Here is a 12,489-nt window from a genome sequence, read left to right on the forward strand (position 1 = left end):
CCAGTCTGGAAAGATGCTAAAGAAGGAGAAATTAGGTTTTTACCTGCTAATTTTCTTTCTCTTAGACTCTCCAGACCGGTTCAGTCCCTACCCTGTCTATCTGTTGTTCTTACAGGATTTGCATGAAGAGTGTGTTTTTTCTGCAGGTTCTAGTATTTTTATAGGGTCGGGTTGATCAGAAGAACAGCGGCTTTGGCTCAGCTGGTGAGCTATGGGTATGTTTTGCTGAAGGGGTTTCTTCTATGCAATTTCCAACAGTATTGCTCTATGTTAGTTGTTACTCCTGTTGGGAGTGTTGTTACTGTTATAATTAGCACATCTTAGTTCTGCTTGGCTATTCGGCAGACTGGTTAGACTAGAGGGAAGCACAGCTATTATACAGCCAAAGTTTTGTCTCAGTCTCCACCTGCTGGTCAAGATGAGCTATTACCCATCAGTGAACTGTACCAGTCAGAGTCTAAAAGAAAGAAAATTAGCAGGTAAGAACCTAATTTCTCCTTTCTCTTCATCTTTTTGTTCATAGGGATCTGAAATCACAATGCACCACTGTATACCAAAAAGAGCTTCAGTTACAAAAGGAGCTCATCTCGGGAGAAACAGTGGCACCTGGGTTGGTGCAACCAAAACCACATCCACAGGAGCGGAAGAGGAACATGGTAAAGCTTTAGACTAGTATCAAACTCAATCACATTAAGGGGCCAAAATCTAAAACAAAGGCTAAGTTGCGGGCCAAATTCCACCCAATCTCCACTCCAAATCCTGCCCCCATATTAGTACTAATTGTAATACCATTTTTTCCATTCACTTTTCATATATACACACAATATAATCTTATTAACAACACATAATGGTGAACCACAAAATTAAACTACACAAAGCACACTGTGTTTCTCAACATTGATTCCTACTAGAACACAGATAACCCTTATACAAATACAAGCCCCAAAACTAAAGGCACCAGTATAGACAAATGAAACCCTAAGATTCAAGACTGCATGCAGTACAACCCCAGAGAAAAAGAAACAAATGCATTTCTTCCTGAACAGTGAACAGTGAATAGACAACAGATGAAAATTCTCAAAATTGACACAATTCAATCACTAAATTGACAATAAAATAATTTCCCCTATCTTTGTTGTCTGGTGATTTTGTTTTTCATACCATCTTTTCCCAGTCTCTGGCTGCACTTCCTTCTGTCTGTGCTCTTAACTGGGTATCCAGAGCCACCTTATCCATTTGCTGTTTTTCTCTCCTTCACTTTCTGCCATACATCCATCTTTAATTGCAAAATTAACAGGGTAAATGTGTGGAACAAAGGAGATGAGAAACAGTATACCAAAAAATAACACTTATACAGCGTTTCTCCTACTACAAGATAATCAAAGAATGACAATGCTTCCATATGCTCAGAGATATGCAAAACTCTGTTAGGGAGTTTTCTTGCCCCCTTGTTTAAGAGCTTGTTTTTCAATCAAGGCATGGATTTAGCTTTGTCAATAAATAGCTATGCAAGATAACGTACCTCATATTTCAAAGATCTAATTGTTATATTGTTCAAATATAATCCAATTTGTCACAGCTATTTTAAACTGAACATTTAAAAAAATGATGTCGCTTATCTTAGGTCGTGGAGGGATTTACAACTTCCTGGATGGGTACAAAAGAGATAATAATAATAATAATTTTATTCTTATATACTGCCAAAGCCATATGAGTTCGAGGCGGTTTACAGCAAGAGGCGCTGGACAATCAGCGAAGAGGTTACAATCAAAGTCAGCAATACAATCTTACATGATAAAGAATATGAAAGCTAAAAGGTTCATAGGGTTACAGGATTGAATAAGAAGTGGTGAGTAGATTCTTAGTTAACAAATCGATTGAACAGACTTGTTTTTAATAGTTTTCTAAACTTGAAGTAGGATGAAGAGTGCGCGAAAACGTTACTAAGCCAGTCGTTCCATTTGGCTGCCTGGAAGGCAAGAGATCTGTCCAAGAATCTTTTGTAGTGGCAGGCTTTTATTGTCGGATAGGTGAACAGATGAATTCTTCGTGTGGGCCTAAGATAATTTGCCAGATTGAAGTGGGAAACCAGGTATGTGGGAGCCAGACCAAATATTGATTTATAACATAGACAAGTAGTGTACATTGTTTGATGCTTGTGCCCTTTATTTTACATAGGGTGTACCAACAGAAGCATTAAAACTCATATTGGTGAGCATATCAGGTAATGGCGGAATAAAAATCACTAATGTAATGTAATATCAGCAGAATTCGTTCACAATTCCATGAGGCTCCCTTGGTAACCCACTGGCTGAGCAAGTCTTATACAGTAGAAGACCTCAAATACTCCATTTTGGATACTGCATGTGTGTCTAGGGGAGGTGATATTGCCCGTATGTTGTGGCAGAAAGAGCAAAGGTGAATCCATGCGTTAAACACCTTGCATCCAAGTGAATTGAACAATGAGATTGTGTGGCTAGCCTTTTTGTAAAAATCCTTTCACCCGCCAATGATTTTTTCATGAATGTTTTCATGTATGCTTTTTCTATTCCTGGACCTGTGGGAGGGTGGGTGGTTAATGGCAGGTTCGTTTAAATCTTTGTACTTCCAAAACACTTCCAGATAAACCTGACTAAACTTAACATGCCAATGTAATTTCGAAAATTCTCTGTAATGTCGCTGTCTGTAGACAGTCTCTTCCCTTGTAAACCGCTTAGAACTGTTTGTAGTATGGCGGTATATAAAAATAAAGTTGTTATTATTATTATTATTATTAACAATCACACAGTGGTCATGCAAATCAATGACGGCATTACGTCTCACGTTACTTATGTGACGGTTATAAATCAGCTGTCTTTCGACGGCGTTCTTTGTAAGTTTAGAACCCCGCAGTGAGAGTATTGAAGATTTTTGCTCACCGTTGCTGCCTGTAATCTTTGTAAACTAAATGTGAACTTTTTGTAATGTTTTATTTTTATTTTAATAACAACAGAGAATAACAAGTACAGCAAAAACATTTGCATCATGACTCTTTGATACAATGCCTAGAAACACCTCAACCAGTGTACTACAACCCTTCCCAACCTTCTCCCCCCCCCCCCATCCCCGGTAGTTCTGGAAATATCACAACTAAATATGAACTTTTAATGAAACAAGTTTTAAACTTTTGACTTTGTTTTATGTTCACAGAAGTGCTGATAATTGAAACTCTGACCACAGTTATCTTACTGCTGGTGACTCACCTCATCAGTGAAGTGCTTTAGAAGCCCTTGAATTGGGTCTCCTGAAGCAGACAACGAAACGGGGCCACGTTGGGACCCTCCACCACATTAGCATTTTTTCTTAGTGGCCAGTTTAAAATAGCTGTGACAAATTGGATTATATTTGAACATTTGAACAATATAACAATTAGATCTTTGAAATATGAGTTATGTTATCTTGCATAGCTATTTACTGACAAAGCTAAATCCATGCCATGATTGAAGAACAAGTTCTTAAACAAGGAGGCAAGAAAACCCCCTAATAGAGTTTTGCACATCTCTGAGCATATGGAAGCACTGTCATTCTTTGATTATCTTGTACATCATGCTTTTGAGTAGTAGGAGAAACGCTGTATAAGTGTTATATATCCATCTTTAGCATTAACTTTTAACATTCAACTTTCTTCCATTTTTCTGCTTTCTTTTCAATCTACTTTTCCATGTCTTCCCTTCCCATCTATCCATGTGTATTATCTCCTTTCTCTTTTGTCTCCCCTATCCCATCTATCCTTAAGAAGCATTTCTTCTTATATCTTCCCTACCGTACCCATCGCTGTACACCATCTTTTCCATCTGTCTCCCCTTCCCCTCCATCACTGTGCACCATCTCATTCCTCTCCCATGGTCAGACAACTCCATCTTCCCCTTCATATGGTCTGGCATCTTTCTCCTCTCCTTCCCATAGCCTGGAATCTCTCTCCTCTCCCATGGTCTAGCATCTCTCTTTCCTTCCCTCCCTCTTCCCTAGGTCTAACATCTCTCTCCTTCTCTCCTCTCCTTTCTGCAGTTTGGCATCTCTCTCTCCCCATCCTTCCCTTCCATTCCATGGTCTGGCATCTCTCTCCCCTTCCTATTCCAGTGGTCTGACATCTTCCTCTTCCCCATGCATCTCTACCTCACTCCTCTCCCACCACCATATCCAATAATTCTCCATCCCCTCATGTGCAATATCTTTTTCCCTCTCTGACACCCAATTCTCCCTTTCTATTCCCTCCCTCGCCAGCATCTCTTTCCCTCCTTCCATTCTATGGTTCATGTTCCCCTCTCTCTCTCTCCCTCCTTCCTTTCTATCATTTGTCCAAAATTTGTGCTCCCTCTTTCTCAAGTCCCAACATGCCCCTCTCCCTCCCTCCATTCTGTGCCTCAACTAGGTACCTCTCTCCGGCGGGTGTTTAACTTCTGGCCAGCTCACTCATCCTCACTGCTACAGTCATTTCTGTGCACAAAGCCGCAGGCGGCAGCTCCTATGTGCATCCCGCACCTGAACTGGAAGCTTTCTCTCTGATGTCACAACATCAGAGGGAAAGCTTCTGAATTAGGCGCAGGACATGCGAGGAGCTGTCACCCACGACTTTGTTCACAGAAACAACTGCAGCAGTGAAAAGAAGGGAGCCGGCCAGAAGATAAAACACTCAGGGGCGGCAATGAGGAAAATGCCGCATTGCCCTCAAGCCAGTGCACAGTCACCACAGGTCGCATAAAACAGCTAGGTGGGCCAGATTCGGTCCACGGGCCTTGTGTTTGACACATGTGCTTTAGACTGTCAGAAAATTGTTCCATGTGACCACTCTGCAAATGGTCATTTAAAAAAAGTGCTTCTCCCCATCCAGAATTTAGAAAACTCAGAATTTCACTAATAATTATTATTAGTTTGTCCTTCTATTTCTTGGTTAAGTATACATTAGTACTTTAGATTTTAGGGTAAAAAATAAATACTACTTATGAAGAAATTGTGAGGAACAGAGCAGTTCACAGACTTAAAACAGACCTGTAATGTCCCTGTTCTCTCTGGTTAAATAGTTTCTTTGGCCTCTTTGTGTTAACTTAGTGGAAGTCAGTGAAAATATCTGCAAATACACAATGGTGATAGATCTTATCATTTAATTACCATGTTGTTTTCAGAGCACTGAAGTTTACCCTGTCTCTAGCCAGGCTACACTGTCGTAAATTCTCTGGTGCAGGGGAAAGGGTCCTCATTCCTCAAATAAGCCTTACAAATACTTTGCAATAATGAAAACCTCTAGGCTACAAAACAGATCTCTCGTGGCCCTTTTTGAATCTCAAGTCCACAGTACCATTTTTTTTTTTTATCACTCATGTAATATTTCTGGAGGTCATGTTTTGGTGCATTAGGGGAGGATAAGGGGGTAAAGGGAGAGTGGCATACAGTGCCAAACCAGAATAAGATTCTTTCATGAAGAAACACACATCACCTAACCTTTCACCCCAGACTGAACGATTTCCTTTTCTTTTGTAGGGCGATGTACTCTCAGTGGAGGACCAGAACTCTGTATCTATGCATTCCCAGTCCAAACCAGTTCTGAGAAACGAAGCCACAGACGCGAAAAGAGTAAAATTATCAGGCACATCAAATCCCACTGACAGGTGCCAAAAATTGCTGGGTCACTCTGGGACCCTTTTACTATAGGGTACCACAAGAAAGGTTGCCATAAACAAGGACTGAGGAAATATCCAGCCTCTTATACAGAGAGGAAAAAAGATCTCAAAAACCTGCGCTGGTTCAAATTAATCAAGGCAACTAGCATAAAGCAGGTAACACAAATTTCCATCATGGATCAAAAAAAAAAGCCCGTCTCTTTATTTTTAACTAGTAATCTGGAGCCAAAAATACAGACAAAACAGCAGGTCCTTATATTGACTTGATTGGTGCAATGTTTGTCTTGCTAACAGAATTTTCTCCAGGTAGTGTTTACCTTGCATTAGCAAGCAAAACAACGTTCGCAAAACCATTTCTCTGGCTTTGTCAGGGGTTTACTGAAGGCTGCATAAATAATAATAATAATAATTTTATTTTTATATACCGCCAAAGCCATGATAGTTCGAGGCGGTTTACAACAAGAGGTGCTGGACAATTAGCGAAGTAGTTACAATACAAAGTGATCGAAGTAGTTACAATACAAAGTCGAAGAAGTTACAATGCAAAGTCATCGAAAATAAGGTACAGGTTTCCATAAGATCAAGAAGTATTTCCTAACCAAAAAGTCCGTGTGTATAGTTAGGGTAAGGTGTTGGTCCAGGGTCACTCCCAGAATTTTTATGGAATCTTCAATAGGGAAGGCCTGACCGTTCATAAAAATTGTTGAGTCTTTAATTTTGTCATTTGGGCTTGCTAAGAAAAATTTGTTTTTGTCTGAATTGAGTTTTAGTTTGAATTCGGTCATCCATAATCCGATCTGATTTAAAATAAATCACAGGTGATTCTTTGTTTCGGACGACAGGGATGTAAGAGAGATGACTATAGTGATGTCGTCAGCATAGATGTAGAATTTGACTTTTAAGCTTTGCAGTAAGTTCCCCAGTGAGGCGAGGTAAATGTTAAACAATGTTGGGGAAAGGGGGAAGCCCTGTGGCACTCCGCAAGAGTTTACCCAGCTACTGGATTGCTTATTATCACTGTAGACTTGGTATGATCGTTTAGTCAAAAAGCCCTGAAACCATTTTAATACATTACCTGAAAGATCAATTGACATCAAACACTCAATCAGAATGGTATGATTGACCAGATCGAAGGCACTACTTAAATCTAATTGCAGAACTAGAGCACTTTTACCTTGACTGAAAAGGCTATGGAGGAAATCTAGTAATGAAGCAATGACTGTTTCGATACTGAACCCCGATCGAAAGCCTGATTGGTTGTCGTATAGTATGCTGAATTTGTCTAAATATATTACTAAGTCTTGATTGACCAAACCTTCCATCGGCTTTACAAATAAGGGAGTGCTCGCAATGGGTCTGTAATTAGGTATCTGCTTAGTAGATTCTTTAGGATTTTTTACAATTGGTGTGATCAAAATCTGGCCTAGGTCCTCAGAAAATGTACTGGGCTGCAATAGAGAGGAAAGCCAGTAGTATAGTTTGGCTTTGAAGGTGACTGGAGCAACTTTCATAATATTTGGTGGGCAGCAGTCTAATCTGCAATAGAAATCAGCGTATTTCATGTAAGTTTTGCAGAATTGTTGCCAGGAAGGAGTAGTGAAGTTATTCCAGGACATATCAACCCTAGGTCAATCTTTGTGTTGAGCAACTGGGTAGGACCAGTGGTTGGTTGTGGAAGACGGTTAGTATGGATCTTAAGTTATTTATTTTGTTCTTAAAAAATTTGGCCAAAGCATTTGCAGATGGTGGGGAATCTAAAGTGGAACTGGAGAAGGCCTGAGTATCATAAAGATTGTTAACTAATTCGAAGAGGTTTCTATTATTAGTGTTTGGTGAGCCTATTTTTTGGGCGTAAAAATTAGTACGTTTCTCTATTATTAGTTTCTTGTATTCTTTTAGTTTTAGTCTCCAATTCGATCTCCCTTCACTATCTCCTGATGTCAACCATAGTCTTTCGAGTTTCCGTAACTCTCGTTTCATGTTTCCTAGCTCAGCGTCGTACCAGCCTTCCAAATTCTTATTTCTCACTTTTTTTAGTTTAATGAGGGCCATTTTGTTTAGAATCTGAGTACTCATATTAGTCCAAGAATCTACCGAGAAGGAGTCTGAATCTGGGCTAGAAGTTATGTCATAATGTGACCAGAATTCCACTGGGTTCACTAAGCCTCTGCTAGCTACCATTTTATTATTCCTTTTTTTCTTCTTGGGTTTGTTTGGCGAGTGTCTTACTAGCCAGCTAATTTGGAAATTGCATAATCGGTGGTCGGACCATAAAGAATCCGACCTGGTAGCTTGCTTCCAGTGGATCTTGGGATTGACTAGTTCTTTGGAGGAAAATGATACTAGATCTAACTGATGGCCTTTTTGATGGGTCTTTTCAGAGGCCAGCACAAAGAAGTCTAGTGAGAAAATGAAGGATAGCAAATCTTTGGAGTCACCCTGCTGTCTGCTCTAGGTGGATATTCAGATCACCGGTCAGTAGGTTATAGGGGGGCCTGTTATTGAGTTTGTAAGGAGGAATTCATAGAAATTGTCCTTAGCTGTGGGCCATTTCTTAGGGGGAATGTAAAATAGGGTAATTATTAAGCCATCTTCTAACTGATCAGACCGAAGTTTACAAGAAAGGATTTCAAGGTCCGCTGAGGAATTTGAAGCTAGGATAGAAGACTTGAAGGACGCTCTTAAGATAATAGCTAATCCTCCCCATTTTCCCCTGCTTCTAGGTTGAGATATAATTTTAAACCCATGGGCAGACAGTCGCAAATAATAATGTCGCTATCTGCGACATGGCTATCAGCCATGTTTCCGTTAGGAGGACAAAGTGAGGGTTGGTCTCCTTCAGCCAGTCTTTGACCAGTTGTGCCTTATTCCTGATAGATCATATATTTAAGTAGAAACCTTGAAGGATTTGATGATCAGGAGGGTCAGTGGTTAGAACGTAGGTGATTTTCCTCAGCGACTGCTGTTTTTTGCAATAAGGTTTGCAAGGTATTTTTGAAGGGAGTACAATCTGGATTTGGAAGGGACCCCATTCGGAATAATCATATAGAACTCGGTTTGTTGTCCTAAGACAGGGGTGTCCAATGTCGGTCCTCGAGGGCCGCAGTCCAGTCGGGTTTTCAGGATTTCCCCAATGAATCTGCATGAGATCTATTTGCATGCACTGCTTTCAATGCATATTCATTGGGGAAATCCTGAAAACCCGACTGGACTGCGGCCCTCGAGGACCGACATTGGACACCCCTGTCCTAAGAGGATCTGAGTTGGTAAACTGGGGCCTTGTGAGGACTGGGATAGGAATGGTGTATAATGCATCAGCTGTCCAGCTTTTGTAACAGATCAAATGCTTATATAAAGGTGCCATTATGTTAAAATGAGCGATAGAGGAAGCTTAGTCCTAGTTGAACAAACCTAAGTAAAACTAAACCTAAGAGAACCTGAGAAAAACTTAAGTTAAATTAGTTGGCTGGTCCATGCAGGTAGTTATCAATTATATCCAGCCTGAGAGCAGACTCTGCAGGCCCAGCAGGATCGTGGCTGGGTTGAAGCTGCTAGCTGATCCGGTCCGGTGGGCTGGGGAGCGGAGTTTTGGCTGCTGGGCTTTCTTTCAGCTCTCCTGGAGAACAGTGTGATGATTGCAGTACTGCATAGGTGAGAGCAGTGTACAGCACCTTTGCTCCTCTCAAAAAATGGCGCTAATGGTACCTGCTTTATGCTGGTTGCAATGATAAGTTTCAACCAGTGCAAGTTTGAGATCTTTTTTTTTTCTCTCTGTATAAGAGAGATGGCAGTGGGAGGAATTGGGCATCCCTCCTACCGGCCGAGATTGTAGGGGGTTCCCTGCCACAGCCGCTCAGCTGATCGCAGCAGGGGCATTCCCTTGCCGGGATCAGGTGCGATTCTCTAATCGGGCGCTGTTTAGTCAATCAGGCCGGTTAGGCACGGTTGGGCGTCTGTCCCTTAGGGCAGATGTGATTCTCAGCTGTTTCTTAGGCATCTGCAGAAACCGGCATCCTATACAGAACGTCCCCCTAAGTCCAATAGGATCCCATCCCACGTGGGTTCCATTACCAACTGCTGGAACAGTTCTTGTAGAGAATCCAGGAGACCCTGCGATAGGGATATCAAGAGATTTTAAGAGTTGATTCCTTTGTTTCAGCAAGAATCTGTTGTTGAGGGTGGAGGGACGTGAACTGAGAGGTTGAAGGGGTAGTTATGGCAGATGGGGAGTCATAAGACCCCAAACTCCTTATCGCTTATAGGGTTAATTAGCTGGAAGTTACTGAGGGAAGGGCTGTTTCCTCATGTATTTGCATATGTGATTTTATCTTCTGACTTCTCTATATATATTGTTTCTACCTGTAATGGAAAGGAGGAAAAGATCTGGGTTAAATCAATGAAAGCGTAAATTCTTCAGACAGGAGTGAAGAGTGGCCTAATGGTTATGGAGTGGCCTGAGAACCAGGGAAAGTGGGTTCAATTCCCATTGCAGCATCTTGTGACTGGGCAAGTCACTTAACCCTCCTAAGGAAAAAATAAGGATGTGTATATAAAATATAAACAGCTTTGATTGTAACCACAGAAAGGCAACTGTCTCACAAACCTTCTCTCCACTTCAAAAGATAAAACTTCATAAATGTGCAGATCAGTCGAGCAATACATGAATCAATCTTCTTTTCTTTGAATTTTCTGTATTTGCCATATTGTGACTTCTCTGTGCTGCTTCTTCAGGGCACTCGACCTTGAGTGCTTCAGGTAGAAAGGGGGGCAAGAACTAACAGGGTGGGGAGGGAGGGAGAGGGAAGAGACAGCACAAGAACCATATGTAAGATGCTCTCTGTCTTCTGCTACCCTGCAGGTGTGGAGACGTCCCTTCAGCAGCGGCTCCTGCGAATGTTGAGATGAGAGGTATCTGTCTGATTCTATAAGGTACCAGCTTCCTGGCTCGTTCTTGCTGCACTGAGAAAGGAAGAGGACACACAGCAGATGGACTGACATCTTTCCACGCCTTGTCAGTCTTTTTGGTGCTGCTATTGGAAGCCATTTATTTTCTTGTTCTAATTAAAGAATGCTGATGCTGAGCAATTCCTTTCCTCCACTTTTGATTCCCCGGCCTCCCATGCAATCATTCAGCTAGAGTAGCAGTTCTAGCTGTTACTGTTGGACATCACAGCACCGCTTCTCTCAGTCGTAGTGGATGCTCTGGTCTCATGTAGTGTGGATGCGAGGTCTTCTAGATGCAGGGTCTGTAGGGTTACCCTATGGACCGTCCTCCTTTTCTGAATCCACAGGGTAACCCTGCATCTAGAAGACCTCACATCCACACTACATGAGGAATATAAGAATGTAAGCAATGCCTCAGCTGGGTCAGACCTGAGATCCATCATGCCCAGCAGTCCGCTCACGCGGCGGCCCAACAGGTCCAGGACCTGTGCAGTAATCCTCTACCTATACCCCTCTATCCCCCTTTCCAGCACAAAATTGTCCAATCCTTTCTTGAACCCCAGTACTGTACTCTGCCCTATTACGCCCTCTGGAAGCGCATTCCAGGTGTCCACCACACGTTGGGTAAAGAAGAACTTCCTAGCATTCATTTTGAATCTGTCCCCTTTCAACTTTTCTGAATGCTCTCTTGTTCTTTTATTATTCGAAAGTTTGAAGAATCTGTCCCTCTCTACTCCCTTCATGATTTTATAAGTCTCTATCATATCCCCTCTAAGTCTCCTCTTCTCCAGGGAAAAGAGACCCAGTTTCTCCAATCTCTCAGTGTATGAAAGGTTTTCCATCCCCTTTATCAGACGCGTCGCTCTCCTCTGAACCCTCTCGAGTAACGCCATGTCCTTTTTAAGGTACAGCGACCAATATTGGACGCAGTATTCCAGATGCGGACGCACCATCGCCTGATACAATGTCAGGATAACTTCTTTCGTTCTGGTTGTAATACCCTTCTTGATTATGCCTAGCATTCTGTTTGCCTTCTTAGCAGCCGCTGCGCACTGTGCCGTCGGCTTCATTGTCATGTCCACCATTACCCCCAAGTCCCTTTCTTGGGTACTCTCATTTAATAACATCCCTCCCATCGTATAGTTGTACCTCGGGTTTCTGTTTCCCACATGTAATACTTTACATTTCTCAACGTTGAACTTCATCTGCCATCTCGTCGCCCAATCCCCTAGTTTGTTCAAGTCCCTTTGCAATTCTTCGCAGTCCTCTTTAGTCCGAGCTCCACTAAATAGTTTGGTGTCATCCGCAAATTTTATTATCTCACACTTAGTCCCTGTTTCTAGATCATTTATGAATATATTAAATAGCAGCGGCCTGAGCACCGAGCCCTGCGGGACCCCACTAGTGACCCTCCTCCAGTCCGAGTACTGGCCCTTCACTCCTACCCTTTGTTTCCTACCCGCCAACCAGTTTCTGATCCATCTATGTACGTCTTCTTCCACCCCATGGTTCTTCAGTTTCTGGAGTAGGCATTCATGGGGCACCTTGTCAAAGGCTTTTTGGAAATCTAGATAAATGATGTCTATGGGGGTCTCCTTTATCCATCTGTTTGTTAATTCCTTAGAAGTGCAATAAGTTCGTTAGGCACGATCTCCCCTTGCAGAAACCATGTTGGCTGGTTATCAGAAGTTCATCAATGTTTTCTTTTATCAGTGCTTCCGCCATTTTCCCCGGAACCGAGGTCAGACTCATCGGTCTGTAGTTTCCCACGTCACCTCTTGATCCCTTTTTAAAGATGGGCGTAACGTTGGCTATCTTCCAGTCCTCCGGGATTGCAAATTTGCTGCAGTAGTTCCTTTAATTCCTTCAGAACCCTTGGATGGATTCC

General features: G+C 42.0%; 1 protein-coding gene across 3 annotated transcripts in view; it reads left to right on the top strand.

Annotated features, from left to right (window-relative positions):
* ARHGEF39 (Rho guanine nucleotide exchange factor 39) overlaps nucleotides 1-11,051 on the top strand; it is a 127,451-nt gene extending 116,400 nt beyond the window's left edge. Inside the window, exons 10-12 of one of the 3 annotated variants that reach the window (XM_033937598.1) lie at nucleotides 524-656; nucleotides 5,518-5,645; nucleotides 10,516-11,048. In XM_033937598.1, the coding sequence (XP_033793489.1) occupies nucleotides 524-656; nucleotides 5,518-5,645; nucleotides 10,516-10,585 (331 nt within the window). In that variant the 3' untranslated portion in view covers nucleotides 10,586-11,048. Of the gene's footprint in view, nucleotides 1-523; nucleotides 657-5,517; nucleotides 5,646-10,515 lie in introns of all 3 variants that reach the window. The other 2 variants (XM_033937591.1, XR_004538779.1) reach the window with 2 other exon arrangements.
* Nucleotides 11,052-12,489: the final 1,438 nt, after the last annotated feature.

This window comes from Geotrypetes seraphini, chromosome 1, assembly GCF_902459505.1.
Source record: "Geotrypetes seraphini chromosome 1, aGeoSer1.1, whole genome shotgun sequence".
Classification (NCBI taxonomy): domain Eukaryota; kingdom Metazoa; phylum Chordata; class Amphibia; order Gymnophiona; family Dermophiidae; genus Geotrypetes; species Geotrypetes seraphini.